The following is a 15,093-nucleotide window of genomic DNA, read 5'->3' as shown; positions in this document are numbered from 1 at the left end:
TTTCCTACTTAGGAAACTGGACTGGCCTTCTAATTCACGCTTCAGAAGGGCCAGAGGCCTCGGCCCTCCAACATGCTCTCACTCTTTTCACGTGTGCATAAAACTTGTGACTGGTAAAAATATGTGGAAACAAACCTAAAGAGCCTTTTCCATTTGAGGTGGTAAGAAAGCCTGGATCACTACCTGATGGGCCTTCTAGTTTGTTCTCGGCCCGAGGGAGCCAGCCAGCCAGCCCAGTGGTGGCTCATCAATGAAGCCCTTGGCCCTCGGTCCACGGCTGGCTCCCCAGTTCTAGGCGAGGCGTGAATTGGGCTTGGAGGCCTCAACCCTCCTAACCCTAAGCTGCCCTCACTTTAACTTTTAAAAAATGTTTTGCATGCTTTTATGAGATGGTCACAAGAGGCTCTGGGTTGGGTGGGGGTTGTTTATTACATTCATGAGTCTTAGAGCCACATGGGGCAGCAGCAAGGGGGCCAGGAGGCAGAAGACAGGAACGAGGGGAAGGTTTAGGACATTGCCTTTTGGAGCTTCCACGGGAAAGGCGAGGCTGGGCAGGGTGAACAGTAAGGATTAGCTAGTTTGAATAATTTCGGGGTCTTTGGGCTGTAGCAGCAGTTCCAAGATGCCTGGCACCTGGCCCGCGATGGGAGGACTGTTGCCTCCTGGGTTTGGGGCCAAGTGGAGCAGGTCTGGCTCTGGATTGGTCAGTTTGCAGATCACAGGCATGCCCACATGCCAGGCCCTTTGCTGCCTCTAAGAATTGGCTAGCCCAGGACGGGCGGTCTCTCCCCAGCCAGAAAGGCTTTTTAAGATGTCAAAACATCATACTACAGTATCCAGAAAATAAAACAAATACATATAAAATATTAAATGCAAACCCTGTATTCATACAGCTAGGAACACGAACGAACTTCAGCTTTGTACCACGTAAATGGGAAAGGCACCAACCACTAAGACTGCAGTGGGACTCCGCGCCTGGGGAGGGCGCCTTACTTTGGAGTCTGACCTGTGTGCAGTGCTGTCCACTCCGGAGCCGGGCATGTGGGGTCACTGAAATGTAAAGTCAAGTGACATTAAGCACTTAGTTCCTTGGTGTCACTGGCCGTCTCACTACATTCTTGGGCGGAGGGACACAAACCACGTCCGTCACTGCAGGTCGTAGTAGGCAGCGCTCCGCGGGCAAATTTCTCCGATGGTCTGAAGGACGCCACCGCGGTTTTTAGAATTTGGGTTTGTCAGGCTGTGTCTTCATGGCCAGCTGTGCGTCTTGTTTGCAGGAACAATGGATTAGGGATGCCGCACTTTTCTCGTAGGTGATGCCCTGCTAACCGCCAACTCCACGCCCAGCTCCGGCCGCCAGGTGTCAGGCGCTTCACTCGCTCAGTCCATCATCAAGATGGCCGCCGCGCGAGGCCCCGCCTAGGTGGGGGTGTGGCTTGTCAGCCGCCAGCCAATGGTCAGTATTCAATGGGACGGCAGCACGGGCCGTCAGCCAATGGGAAGACAGCGCTGGCCGCCAGCCAATGGGAGGGCAGCGCTGGCCTCCAGCCAATGAGAAGGCAGCGCGGGCCGGACGTGTGGAGCTGCCGCCGGCTGCCGGTTCTCACCATGTCGGATTCCCGCGCGCTGGCCGCCGCCTCAGACCTGGGGTCCGGGAGCCGCAGGAGGACGTGGGCCGAGCTGCTGGGTAAGTGGGTGTGGGGCCGCGCCTCCTTACCGCCCGAGCCTCTGCCGGCCCGACCCGGGGAGGTCAGGGTCCTGCGCGCATGAGTTGCCTTCAGTCCTCTCAGGTCTGACCCCGACCCCGTGCCCTCTCCAGCCCCTCCCCGTCCTGTCCCCGGGTCGCCGTGGTGTCGGGACAGGCGGGTGTGGGAGGGAGATGCGGGCCCTGGAGCGCCAGTGACAGTGGCCTGTGGCCTTTGTCGGCGGGACTGGGCTCAGGCCCGGGTCCCGCGGTCGGCGGGGTCACTGACTGGCTGTCTGTCCCGTTGTCCGAACCGGGTCCCGCAGCGGGCAGGGCCAGGAGGCAGAAGCCCGGTCCTGAGCGGGGCCAGCAGGTCCTGGCGGCCGCCCTGCAGCTCCTGAGGCGCCATGTGAACCTGAGCCAGCTCTTGCTTGAGGTGAGGAAGGGGCTGAGGGCTGGCCGCCCCCGTGCGGCGAGGAGCCCCCCTCAGTGCTGACAGGGGAGGAGAAAACGGGGGGCGTTTATCTTCTCGGAGGTGAACCTAGTGATTATGAGGAAGTTTCAGGAGGTTTCGCTTCTTCAAACAAAGCACCTGAGCGCAGGGCAGGAGGCAGGCGTCCCCGGGCACCGGGGGTTGTCCGCGCCCGCTGCCAGGCTCTGTGCTGGGTTCCAGGTGGAGGGCCCGCCGCCTGCAAAGCCGCCTCTGAGCAGAGGGATGGACGGGTGGATGGACCGCGGCAGCCCGGGCGCGCTCGTCGGTGAGTCAGAGCTTCCTCCTCCGCAGGCCTCCGGCCTCCTGTGAACCCCCCCTGCTGTGTGTGCTCCAGAAGCCGAGGTTCAGACCCACCAGAGAGTGGTTTCTCCTCGCGCGTGGAGCAGGGCGAGTCGGATGTTTGTGACTTGCTTGGGGCGTGTTATGCAGCTGTTACTTTAAAAAGGGTCTGGGCCCTGGCCGGTTGGCTCAGTGGATAGAGCACCGGCCTGCTGACTGAAGGGTCCCGGGTTCCATTCCCGGTCAGGGCACATGCCCCCGGTTGCGGGCTCCATCCCCAGTGGGGGGCGTGCAGGAGGCAGCCCATCCATGATTCCCTCATCATTGATGTTCCTCTCTCTCCCTCTCCCTTCCTCTCTGAAATCAATAAAAATATATTTAAAAAACCCCAAACAAACGAACAAAAAAACAGGGTTTGACTCACCACGGGCAGAAGCGGGAGGAAGCACCTGTCCCTCGGAAATGTGGACGGTGGTGCCCATTCAGGGAGCCATTGGGAATTTGCCCGGTAGGAAGTCAGAGTTGTTAACTAATTGATTTGTTTTAGATTTCTGTTGAAATAACCTTCAACAGTAAGCTCAGTAAAGCATGTTGCTTTTCGCTGTCATACTGTGTTTGAATTTCACAAGTTATGCATCATCATTCCAGGGAGCGGAACTCAGCCACACACTTTTCTTGTACGGACTTTAGACCAAGGAGTAAGAACTTATACAAGAAGCTCTTAACTTTGACCACAGAAATATAAAGAGACCCTTAACTCATGAACTTTTTTAGTTTTTTCCTGCTAAAGGTAGTGACTATTACACTGAAACAAATAAGTTAGTTATGAAAGTCGAATAACCTAGAAAACAATGTATTTATAGGCACCATCTGTTTTCAGACCGCCTGGCATTTCTCACTTGATTGAGTGCAGACCAGAGGCTGATGGCTGCCTGTACACCCAGCACCCAGGTTCCCCTTGGCAGCCCCAGGACTGAGCACAGCGGAACCTGGGCTGCCCACAGGTGTGAGGCGCAGCACTGGGAAAGCAGACTCACTTTCCACTCGGACATCATTGTGCCGTTGGCGAGAGCCCATTTGTCTTTGACACTGAAGTCATTAGAAAACCAGGAATTCATTGAAAGATCCTACTGTGTTCTCGATTTATTGTGCTCCTTTGGAAACGTTGATAAAATTCTTAACCAGAACGTATCTGCCAAGCTCCCTCGTTTGTGTCCGACAAAACACAAGCGTGTCTATGCAACTGCAGGCTCCAGGTGCTGCTCTGGATTCTGTGAGCTGCTTCCGCCATGAGAGTATCTACCCTTGATTCCTTGTGTGTTCCCTGGAGATCTATTCTGACCTTCAAAAGGCAAATTTCTGGGCTGCTACAGCTTACAAGAAGGTGTTTTAATCTCTTAAGTCTTCTGTTTTAGGTTTTGTGTTTCTACCATGTTTTGTGTTTCCTTAAGGCTCTGCTTTGCGGGATCAAGCCTTGCGGCTGGGGGTTCCAGTGGCCGTCCTGTGCAGCCACACGGTGGCCTCCAGCTTTGTGCAGATCTGTGCGGCGCATGCCGAGCCCTCTCGTGGGGTGCTGCTAGACCCAGAGCAGAGAGTAAGGCACAGCACGATGTGGTAACTGTGCTGCTCTTATTTTTTAAGCGATTGGGGGAAATGAGGTATTTCTTGAATATTGCTTCAGGTATTTGCCCATTTTTAAAAAAGGTTTAACCTCTCTTTTCAGAAGAAACTGTCTTCCTTGTTAGAGATCGCTGGGCATTTATTAGCGCACAGTATGTTCTCCCGTCTCACCTTCTGTCAAGAATTGTGGAAAGTACAGGTAAACCTGAGACTGTAATTCTGACGCCAGGGTTTTTCCAAGCAGGGTCCTGTTGTTTGAGTGGAGCCACAGGACCCCTACGCTTCTTTTGGAATCCCACCAAGCATCTCATTAGTTGCAGAGAGTAGGGGAAAGTGTTCAGTAAATGCCGCTGGATGGGAAGGAGGTACCCGCAAACACTGTGTGCGACTGTTCACGGGGTACAAAGAAGAGGGGCGACTATCTGGATGGTTGGCAAAGGCTTCCTAGGAGTGCTGGGAGGTGCAGGAAGTGTAGGAGGAGTGTGGTTTCTGGGAGACGGATGTGATTGGAGCAGGGTGACTGAGGGACGGTGTGCGTCGGTGCTGTAGGAGGGAGGGCCTCACTGGAGAAGACAGAAGAGAGGGATGGGGCCAGATCACAAAGGGCTGTGCTGTGTCGAAGAGTGAACTTTATCCTCAAAACTGTGAGGAGCCACGAAGGATTCTAAAAAAATATTGGCATGTTCCTTTATATTTTGGAATCTTGGGTAGGCCACAGTGGAGAAAGGTCTAGAAGTGGGTCAAGCTAGAGACGGGGCAGGGTCCTATTTGAGCCTGCAGGACATGTGGTGGTGAGGATGGCAGGAGGAGGGGAACGATGGTAGTGGGCGTGTCCGAAGGCTTGGTGAGTTTTAAAACTAGTGGATAAAATAGTTTAGGCTATGCTGTTATTCCACTTGGATTTTAAATAGAGCCTGGTGGTTAAGAGCACAGGCTGAACATTCTGTATGAAATTGCATCCTGAAGGACTCACAATGCTGTTATTTTTTTCAGGATTCTTTGTTGTTGGAAGCTGTGTGGCATCTTCAAATACAAAACATTGTGAGCCTCCAAGAGCTACTGGAAAGGTAGTGATATATTGTTACCTTAATACCACGTGATTTATTTTTTGTAACCTAGTCTTGTATGTTTCATGTATCACAGCCAAAAATTGCCTGGAGGAACTATTACAGCTGACCTTTGAAAAACATGGGTTTGAACTACGCAGGCCTACTTATACACGATTTTCCCCCCAGTACAAACAGTTGGCCCTCTGTATTCATGGGTTTTGCATCTTCAGATTCAACCAACTGAGAGGTTAAAAACAGTATTTTTGATCTGTAGTTGGGAGTCTGCTGATGCAAAGGGTCAGCTGTATGTGTGGTTCTACGCCATTTTACATACTGGACTTGAGCATCTGCAGATTTTGGTATTGATGGGAGGGTCCTGGAACCAGCCCCCTGCAGATACTGAGGGGTGACGACTATATTAAACATGGGGATCAAGTTATATACAGATTTTTAAATTTTTTTTAATATATATTTTTTATTTTTTATTTTTTAAAATTTCTTTATTGATTAAGGTATTACATATTTGTCCTCATCCCCCCATTCCCATCCCACACCCCTCCCCATGCTATATACAGATTTTTGACTCCTGTGTTGTTCAGGGTTCAACTGTAATTTATTATTTAAAGAGAATATTTTTTTGTAATTGAAGTCTTATCGTACACAGGCTTGGTAATGTTTTCTTTGTAGAAGATACATTATGTGATAAAATATTTTAAAAACTAAAAAGATGTTCAGATAAATATGATTAATATATATGTGTGCAAGTGCTTTTATTTCTTCCTGAAATCCCACCAACTCAGGGGATTTTATAAAAAGGTGCAACCCATGAAGATGGGAGGGTGTGGGAGAGGAGTTAGCAGGAACAGAGTTTGGAAGAAGGAGGCAGATGGACCAGTGGTCGACAACTGAGCACACTTGAGGTGGGCTTGTGCAAACCAGCAGTGTGGAAAGAAGGGAACCGATCCAGTGTCGTCTTTCTCCCTGGAAGACTCAGGGATTGATGGCCCTGGTGCCTCTGGATCTCGGGGAGAGGACGAGAGGCTGTGATTGAAAGCAGGTGCCTGAAGCACTTGGAAGCTCAGATGGCAGCTTCCTGCTCTAGGCAGCCAGGCAGTTGCTCCTCCCCTACTGGAGCAGGAGGCTGGGGGTCTGCATGTTTGTTCTCTGCTCAGGAAAAACAGCAACTTGTTTGGGGGATTGCCAAGCACAGTTGAAAATGCCATATTGAAACACTGGTGGTGGTACATGTGGGCCGCATCTGTATTTTTTAAAAATATATTTTTATTGATTTCAGAGAGGAATGGAGAGAGAGATAGAAACATCAATGATGAAAGAGAATCATCGATTGGCTGCCTCCTGCACGACCCCTACTGGGGATCGAGCCCACAACCTGGGCATGTACCCCTTCACCGTAATCAAACCCAGGACCCTTTTGTCTGCAGGCTGACGTTCTATCCACTAAGCCAAACCAGCGAGGGCCACATCTGGATTTTTAAGTTGGATCTTTTTGTTGTTAATTCTCACCTGAGGATATTTTCCCATTGATTTTTAGAGAGAGTGGAATGAATGGGGGAGAGACAGAGAGAAACAGTGATTTAAGTTGGAACTTTATACCAAAAACATTGTTGATAAATCAAAGAAGGGGAAAAAAATAAATTATAAAAGCACTGGAAGGATGTTTTTGTAATCTTGAAGTGGGGAAGGCCTGATGGCTCTAATTAAAAATGGACAAAGGATTTCAGTTGCCAGTTCCCCATAGAAGAGGTACAGGTGGCCAAGCACATAAACATTGTTATCAGGGAGATGACATGTGATAGGCGGGCAGGTGAGGGTTCTCTCATCAGGGCTTTGCAGGCCACGTGGATTCTCACACAGATTGTGCTGCATGGCCGATCCCGTGGTGACAGCCTACAGCCTGTAATGCTGCTGTCTGTTTTATTTGTATGATTATTTTATTACCTTTCTTCCCCCCTTCCCAACAATAGTAAGCTATTCCAAATAAGGACTAGTAAACTACTTGAAAATTATTATTTTTGATGTTAGTAGGAGGTGTCACTAACTTCTTGGTACAGAAGTCTCAGGTGGTTGCTAGCTTATTCTCAGTGGCCTAAGCTGCTGAGTGAAATGAGTGAGAAGAAAATGGCCTGGTGGCTGTGGAGCAGGGGTCCAGGTGTGCTGTATGCTTGTCCCCAGCCACTCGGACATGCAGGCGGTGGTGGCGTGGCTCTTCAGGAACCTGCGCTGTCTGTGTGAGCAGACAGAAGACACCTGTCAGCACGTCGACATCACCAGGGCTATGCTCTCTGGTAAGTTCATCACAGAGGTAGGTTTTGGGGTGGGGGTGGGGGGGAATTCATTTAGGTCAGTTTTCTCCTTTGAAGATCTGGGACGCAGAAAAGGCCCTTACACCCATGGTGTGGAAATCTAGCATGAAGTCATCTTGGGCCATACCTGTTTGCATTTAACTTTAATTGTGTGGAAATTTTGGTATGTCAGCCTGTTGACCTATTATGTTATGGGCCTGTAGCTAGTGTGTTAAGTTAAATATTTATGGATTATGACCTGCTGAATGAGGAGGCACAAGCCCTCACGTGGGGTTGGCAGGGAGCTCCCTCAGCACCCCAATTGGAGGAGGGCTATGCTAATTGAGGCTCAGTTTCACCCCCACAGAGAACGTGTTGTAGAGACAGCAGGGTAGGAGCACCTGTTACTTACAAGGTGGTTAAGGATGGGGGCCACTAACTTTTTGTGGGCTTAATTATAATTTATTTTGAAAAGTGCCCAGGAAAGGCCAAGTGGGAACTTGGGGTGGGAATCCTTATCTAGGTCCAAACGGGCGTGAGCTTGTCACCCACATTTCCTGGGCATCTCACCCTTGGAGTGGGCCCTCTCCTGCTGCTCTGGGAGCCAGTAATTCCCGAGGAGTGGAATCTACACACAGATGATTTCCTACAACTCTCTATGATTCCTGAATCGTTAATTTGGCCCCAGACAGTTTAAGTTTAAATTGAAGATTAGGTAGAAAATCTTTCATTTTAGCCCTCTCAACTCGAACCTTTTCAGAAGATTTGAGTCCCCTTCCTGCCTCAATGTAATGCTTCTGGGGTCTTCTATAAAGGTTCTTGTGTTGGTGTAGGAGATGGGCTGAAAGTCCCCAAGAAACCCTTGGAAGCTACTTTAAGAGAAAATCCCTTACATATAAACTCTATTCATTATAAGTACAGTTGACCCTTGAATAACATGGAGGTTGGGGCACCAATGCCTCACACATCTGAAAATCTGAAAACTTAGGTTGGCCCTGTGCATATGTGGGTTCCCAGGCTCGGATCTGATCTGAGGTAGGTTGACTGTGGATGCCGACTGTATTGAAAAAAATTGTGGATAAGTGAACCAGCACAGTGCAAACCTGTGTTGCTCAAGGGTCAGCTGTGTTTTCCTTCCGAATAGAATGGCAAGGAGAAGAGTCTAGTTCGGTCAGAGGTTTTAGGTTGGGTCTGGTGACCTGCAGGGCTCCCGGGGCCGGAGCCAGGGTGTCCTCGTAGCTCCCTGTGGGTCTGCCCTCCTAGCCCCTGAAGAGGGTGGTCTTGTGGGACTCCTGGCCTCCTGGTTGCTTGGGGACTGCAGTGTATGTAAATACTTTGCTTTTGTGGTTTTCAGATTTTGTGCAAATGTTTGTTTTGAGGGGATTTCAGAAAATCTCAGGTCCGAGAAGAAATGTGGAGGCTGAACAGATGCCCCAGGTAGGAGGAAAAACAAAGGTGAAGCATTATGGGATTGTCAAATAAGCCCCCCTACACCTCCACCCACCATGGGGTCCTTCTCTGGACATCCCTGGACCAGTGGCTGACCTTGCTGTGCTCATGAGGTGCCCCCATCGTGCCCCTCCCCCATCCAGTAGGTGTGGGAAGTGGGAACAGGTTGTGATCTCCCCCCATGTCTTCTGGTTTCTGGAGTGCTCGGGGGCAAAGGTCTTCATGGCCTGGAATCCAGCCTGTGCTTTCAGAGGAGGGGAGGGGGGGCGCTCTTTCCCAGCTACAGTCCAGACAGTGTCAGCAGGACTCTGCACGGACAGCACCTGGGTGGTACAGACATGTGGGAAGCAGGGGGCCGGCAGGATGTGACCAGGGCCTGGGCATTCTGAGGCATCACGACAGATACTTCCAGAAAGTCTGCCTTTCACTCTGTCTAGTCTCCTCGGTGTTGGGAGGAGGAAATCTTAACAGTGTACCTCTTTGAAAAGCCAGTTTTGTATTTGACTCTAGACTAACAACTAGCTTTCTTGTGTGGTTCACGGGTGTGACTGAGTAACGGTAACTCATTCTGTGTTCACAGATTGCTGTGGCTGTGTTGCAGAGAATGCTGCTCTGTGAGTGCACTGCTCTGTGCCCCAGGCTGTAAATGACTCAGTTTGTTTATCAGGAATTTTCTCAGTTTCTGCCTTTCAGTTTCAAGTATTCTACCTGTTTGTATATATCTCCCTGTAGAATCCTTGTACCAGAAAATCCCCTTTTTGGTTGTACTTTGGTATAAACTTAGCCTCCACTTTTTCTCCTGGCTCAGTTCCTGCAGAGCTGTTGAATGAATGATTATGTTTAATGGTGAATTGGGGACGCTTGGTTTTAAAGGCTTCACTGATTGGTTTTAAAGGCTTCACTGAGACACTTGGAACCCTAAAGGCCTTGTGCCGTCTGGGGGTGTAGGTGGCCTGGGAGATCTGTAACTTGGCAGTGAGGGGCTCTTACCAAGGATGAAATGCCTGCCTTGTCCAGAAACACTTAGGGTTGTTTTTGATGGACTGTGATGATGTGCTCTCTGTTTTCTGCTTCCATGTCCTGGCATCAGTTGCACTTGAAACCTTGGCTGCTGGCGTGCAGGAGGAGTCCTCAGCACACAAGGCAGTGAGGTGCTGGTATGTTCCTGGGGGATCCTGGGGGCGGTGCTCACTAGGTTAGAGGCTCCAGGTATTTTAGACACTCGAATACCAACAGGTGACTCCTGAGCACACTCCTGCCATCGTGTCAGTGTCAGGAGAGATGACAGCTGGGAAGCACTGGGGACCCCCGGGTCCGCCTGCTTTCTCTGAGATGAGGCACCCCCTCTCTGGGCCCCTCATTCCTCCAGGCCCAGACTCCTGCCGGTTGTGGTGTGCCCCTCTTCCCACCAGGGTGACCGGCTCACTGTCATGCTCTTTCCCTCGTGTGGCCCTCTGGGCCCCCCGCAGGGCTTTCTGGAGCACACAGCTGGCTCCAGGCTCCCGCCGAGCCCACAGTAGGCCTGGCTTTGTCGTGCTGGCTCTCCCTCTGTGGTCGGAGCTGCACGTAGACATGCTGGCTTGGACATGGGGTGTCCGCATTTCTTTCAGAGGCACATGGGTGAGGCTAACCTGGAAGTTGGCTCTCTCCTGGGAAACCCAGAGAATTTCTCAGCATTTCTCTAATGATTTTGCTCTGGTACTCCACAAATATTCCATAGTCCTCAACTGTGCTGTACAATTCAGTACTTTATTTAAACAGTGAAAACACTGCTTTGTTCTCTAAATTTTATGCAATTTTGTAGTATGCCTAGATTGCTCAAACGCATATCCCAAGAATCAAGTAATGATAATCAGTGTGCTTGCTTCTTTTTAAATTTTTAAATTAGTTGCCAATACTTAAAATAAAATCAGATATTCCCTAACAGTCTGGGCGGCACACTGGAACCCCGTTCCCCAGGAAGGAGCAGAGCTCGTGGGCCCCTGTGTCCTCCCTCTGCCCAGTGCCCTCGTATTCGTGACCCTAGGGCAGCACACGTAACTGCTGGGACACTTGGTTTTCTCTCACGTGGAATCAGTAGGGCTAACCCTGGCGCACACCCCACTTCAGCCCTGGTCACCCTTCATCCCTCCTGCCCTGTCAGTGGTGTCTTGCTCCCTCTGAGGGATGGCTATTTCCTTCCCTCCTCCTGCCACAGGTCACTGTTGGTTTTAGAGACAATTGCTGAGTTTGAGCCACCTACATGTGCCAGTCTCTGCACAAGGCTTGGCACAACCCTGCTCACAGACAGGGATACCGAGGCTTTGTAACCCTGGCAATTAGCTGGGCCCTAGTCCTCCATTGGGCCCAGGTCACTGATTCCTGGGCCTTCATCACACCCCCACCCCCACCCCTACCCCCTGGTTCTGTAGGCCCAGCCCTTGCTGATTTCTGTCTGACCTCCCCTCTCTCCATGCTTGGCAGGGGTCTTTGTTGCCTGCTTGTGGTTTTCTCTCCCCTTAAAACTACACTTCTCTCTTGTTGAAACTACTTCCCTGGGTTCCATTTTAAGCCAGTGGCATGGTGGCCTGGCAGAGAGAATTTCAAGGTCACAGAAAGGGCAAGCCTGTGAGCCCCTGAGCTGGGAGTGGGGGCCTCAGCGTCCAGGTCCGCTTTGCTTGACAGAATGCCTTTGATGAGCTGTCAGCGAGTGTGGTGTCTTTTATTTTATTCCAAATGTGTTTATTTATCTTGATTTGAGGGGCTTTTAGTGCTGCTTCCTTCTAAGGAGCATCCTTCTGTAAGCCTTGCTTTTCCTCCTGTTGGCTGACAGAGAACCGTGGAGCAGCCAATACACAAAACTACCGTTTGTGCGTGGCTAATGACGGTGGTGGTTTATAGCATGCTGGGCGTTTGCATCCATGAAGTAGGAACTGGGGCTCTGCACCAGGCGCTTCTTCTTGTGTCTCCTCTTCTCCTCTTCTGGAGAGGGATGGAGGAGATCCTTAGCGAGAGGCCTATTGTCGGGAGGTCATCGCCGCCGGAAAGCGTGTGCATCTTTTTTCTTGAGATCCTCTTTCTGCTCCATTTGCAGGTTCAGTGGATTCAGTGGACACACATTCCACAGTATAATTTCGACGGATACTCCAAAGAGGTTTTTCAGGCACACGTTGACTCAGATACTCACTCACCAGCCTGTGCTGAAAGGTGGGTTCCAGACTCCAGTTTGTTTGGGGACCATTGCCTCCCTTGACAGGAGCTTGGGCCCCATGTTAATGCTCTCAGACACTTTGAGATCATGAAGGACATTTTATTATTAACCATCCTTTCATTTGAAAATAACACATTCTCATTAAGAAAATTTACAATTAAAGAAGCATGGAAAGAAAAACTCATCCTTCTCATCACCAAAGTAGAAGTAGCTTTAACACAAAATCTTGTTTTTTTCTAAATAGATTTTTGAAGATGTAGTTACACTTTTAAATTTCAAGGTTTTGTTTCCATATGTCATTAACTTACATATTTTATGTAGTTACGTGGTTTTCTTACGTGTTTAATATTCATGTCATCTTTTACTAATGAGTGTCCTTTGGCTGCTGTCACTATCAATGACAAGCGTTCACTTTTAGTGATGGGCTGAATGCACACCCTGTCCACTGAGCCGGCTCTGTGCTTCGGTACATCCCCAGGAGGGTCCGCAGGTGGGATACGGTCGCTCTTGACAGAGGCTGCTGTCCTACCCCCGAGGACCTGTGTCAGCCATTCTCCTTTCCACAGCATCCTCATTGATCGCCTGTTGACATTTAAAGTTTAAAAGCAGCTAGACTTGCCCTAGCTGGTTTGGCTTAGTGGATAAAGCATCGGCCTGTGGACTGAGGGTCCTGTATTCGATTCTGGCCAAGGGCACATGCCTGGTTTGCGGGCTAGTAAGGAGCGTGCAGGAGGCTGCCAATTAATGATTCTCTCTCATCATTGATGTTTCTATCTCTCTCTCCTTCTGTCTTCATCTCTGAAATCAATAATAATAATAAAAAAATTGTTCCAGAAAAAAAAAAGCAGATAGACTCAAGTGTAAATGATGGATTAGGAAGCAGCAAATATGATATAGGATCACCAGCAGGTATCTGGGCCAAAGAGAGACATTTTATAACCTAGAAATGGTTAACAAACAGGGAAATGGTGAATTTCACTATCGGAAAAAATGCAAATTAAAACAAGGTAGTTCTTTGACATTGCAGCTTTAAAACCCAGCTTTCAGATGATTACTGACTTGACGTTTTTGTTCTTCCTCCTGGTGAAGTCTCCGATGCTGTTCAAATGCAGAAGGATTGGAGCTTCGCCAGGACCCACCCTCTGCTCACCGGCCTGTACCGCAGGGTGAGTCACGGGCAGGACGAGGGCCATGGAGATCTCCCACAGAGCTCTGTGGTTCTAGCCAGTACTGACCACTGCAGCAAGGAGAGACACGGAAGTGTCCCCTTTCAGCCCTGAGTTGTGTCCTACAGGAAGGGGGTGGGGTCTGGCTCTGCCAGCAGTGTTCTGCTCTGACAGCCCAGGCACTTTGTTTCAGCTCTTCGTGCTTCTGAGTCCCGAGGAGCTGGTGGGCCACTTACAAGAAGTTCTGGAGACGCATGAGGTGAACTGGCAGCACGTGCTGTCCTGTGTGTCCACAATGGTGATCTGCTTCCCTGGAGCCCAGCGGCTGGTGACCGGTGCGCTTCGGGGGGCGTTCTGGGTGTGCGAGTGTGCGTGTGTCTGCATGCACTATGCGCAGTGTTGTTGGCAAAAAGGGGAATCACGGTGTCCATCTCAGCGAGGATGCCCTGAAGATGCCCTGCATCCTGTGGACTGCCCTCTCAGGCTCTGCCTGCCGCTGCTGTCAGCCTTACATAGTTGCTGTTTGGGTTCCTCTGATCAGTTTTCAGTCCCTTGAAATTGGCTTTGGGTATGCAAGTTGTAGGGGGGCACTTACTCCCCAGCAGAACATATGCATTTTATTTCTATGGTTATTCTTGTCTAGATTGGGTAACCTGTTTGCTGGCCCGTGCGTTTGAGAGCTTCGACCTGGACTGCATGGTCACTTTGTTCCTGGTTGTGCGTCAGGCTGCGCTGGAGGGCCCCTCCGTATTCCCGTCCTATGCAGACTGGTTCCAGGTGCGTTACCTTTGCTGACCTGCTGGTGCTCCCAGTAGGTAGTTGGCATGTCCCCCAACTTGCCGAGGAGAGTCCTTGTTAGGCAGTAAATTGTGCCTCTGATGTTCACAAGACACCATAGTTATGTTTCAGCCGACTTTAGTCAAAGCTTCGCCATGACATTCAGAATTGTGTGAACCAACTGGTTTTGTGGTTTCTCTTTCCAGTAGCAGTTTTCTGGTTTTGAGGTGCTGCACTGACAGGTCCCTTTGTGGACAGTAGGGCACGTGCTGTCCGTGCCTCACACCCATCTCCCTCCAGGCCTCCTTTGGGAGCTCGAGGGGCCACCACTGCGGCAGCAAGAAGGCACTGGTCTTCCTCTTCAAGTTCCTGTCTGACCTCGTGCCCTTTGAGGCCCCCCGGTACCTGCAGGTGAGAAGCTGGCTGCCGGCGCCTTTGTTCACGTCCTCCTCAGTCCAGGGATGGTCTTCCTGAGCAGGTGCCGGTTAAACACTGCAAACCCGACAACTAGGGTGTAGGCATGCCCTTAGTGAAAGCGTTGGTGATGGTAAAAGGCCAGAAACCACCCCCTGGCCGGTGGCCATACAGGGAGCTGTCCCAGGTCTTCCTTGGAGCAGCTCAGAGAACTTAGACAGGGAGAACAGGAGTGTTGGACGTCCCACTTTTTATATTCAAGAATGATATGTTTTTATATTGGAGGAGAAGAATCTGGAAGGATATACCCCAAACTGCCAGGGTTTGTTACCTCTGGGCCTGGGAAACCATATTTTTTTATAACAGGTCTGTATCAATCTCATGATTAAAATGTTTATTTCTGTAAGCCTTTAATTAGATAACTATACCTAGCATTTGTTTTGGGGGGTTGGGCACCTAGGAACTCTCACATTTCATAGAATCCAGGTGAGAGAATAGGTAGAGGAGTAGATCAAGCCGTGTACCAATCACGGGGTGAAGCCCAGAGCACTGCTCACGCCTCCAGGGCCTCCCCTGCCTGTCTGAATGCTTGACCCCTGGCTTTTAAGATGGAAAGGTGCCTGGTGACTAAAGCTTGAACACCACCGGCGGCAGTGATGCCTTCCATCT

The 15,093-nt window shown here is 50.3% G+C and overlaps 1 protein-coding gene and 1 pseudogene across 3 annotated transcripts in view; one reads left to right on the top strand and one right to left on the bottom strand.

Moving 5' to 3' along the window:
- Positions 1-1,467: 1,467 nt before the first annotated feature.
- FANCA (FA complementation group A) overlaps positions 1,468-15,093 on the top strand; it is a gene marked incomplete at its 5' end in the record, with an annotated part of 39,262 nt that continues 25,636 nt past the window's right edge. For both annotated transcript variants that reach the window (XM_079800320.1, XM_079800319.1), the window contains 15 exons: positions 1,468-1,687; positions 2,011-2,120; positions 2,358-2,442; positions 3,908-4,050; positions 4,180-4,275; positions 5,070-5,143; positions 7,319-7,431; positions 8,783-8,865; positions 9,458-9,491; positions 9,968-10,034; positions 11,951-12,063; positions 13,157-13,233; positions 13,427-13,568; positions 13,877-14,010; positions 14,311-14,421. In XM_079800320.1, coding sequence (XP_079656446.1) covers positions 1,468-1,687; positions 2,011-2,120; positions 2,358-2,442; positions 3,908-4,050; positions 4,180-4,275; positions 5,070-5,143; positions 7,319-7,431; positions 8,783-8,865; positions 9,458-9,491; positions 9,968-10,034; positions 11,951-12,063; positions 13,157-13,233; positions 13,427-13,568; positions 13,877-14,010; positions 14,311-14,421 — 1,602 coding nt within the window. The remainder of the gene's footprint in view (positions 1,688-2,010; positions 2,121-2,357; positions 2,443-3,907; positions 4,051-4,179; positions 4,276-5,069; positions 5,144-7,318; positions 7,432-8,782; positions 8,866-9,457; positions 9,492-9,967; positions 10,035-11,950; positions 12,064-13,156; positions 13,234-13,426; positions 13,569-13,876; positions 14,011-14,310; positions 14,422-15,093) is intronic.
- On the bottom strand, positions 11,624-11,884 carry LOC307092402 (small ribosomal subunit protein eS27-like; annotated as a pseudogene). The gene has a single exon. The product of its transcript is annotated as a small ribosomal subunit protein eS27-like (transcript).

Source organism: Cnephaeus nilssonii (assembly GCF_951640355.1).
Source record: "Cnephaeus nilssonii genome assembly, chromosome: 20".
In the NCBI taxonomy this organism is placed as follows: domain Eukaryota; kingdom Metazoa; phylum Chordata; class Mammalia; order Chiroptera; family Vespertilionidae; genus Cnephaeus; species Cnephaeus nilssonii.
This window is presented reverse-complemented; position numbering and strand designations above follow the sequence as displayed.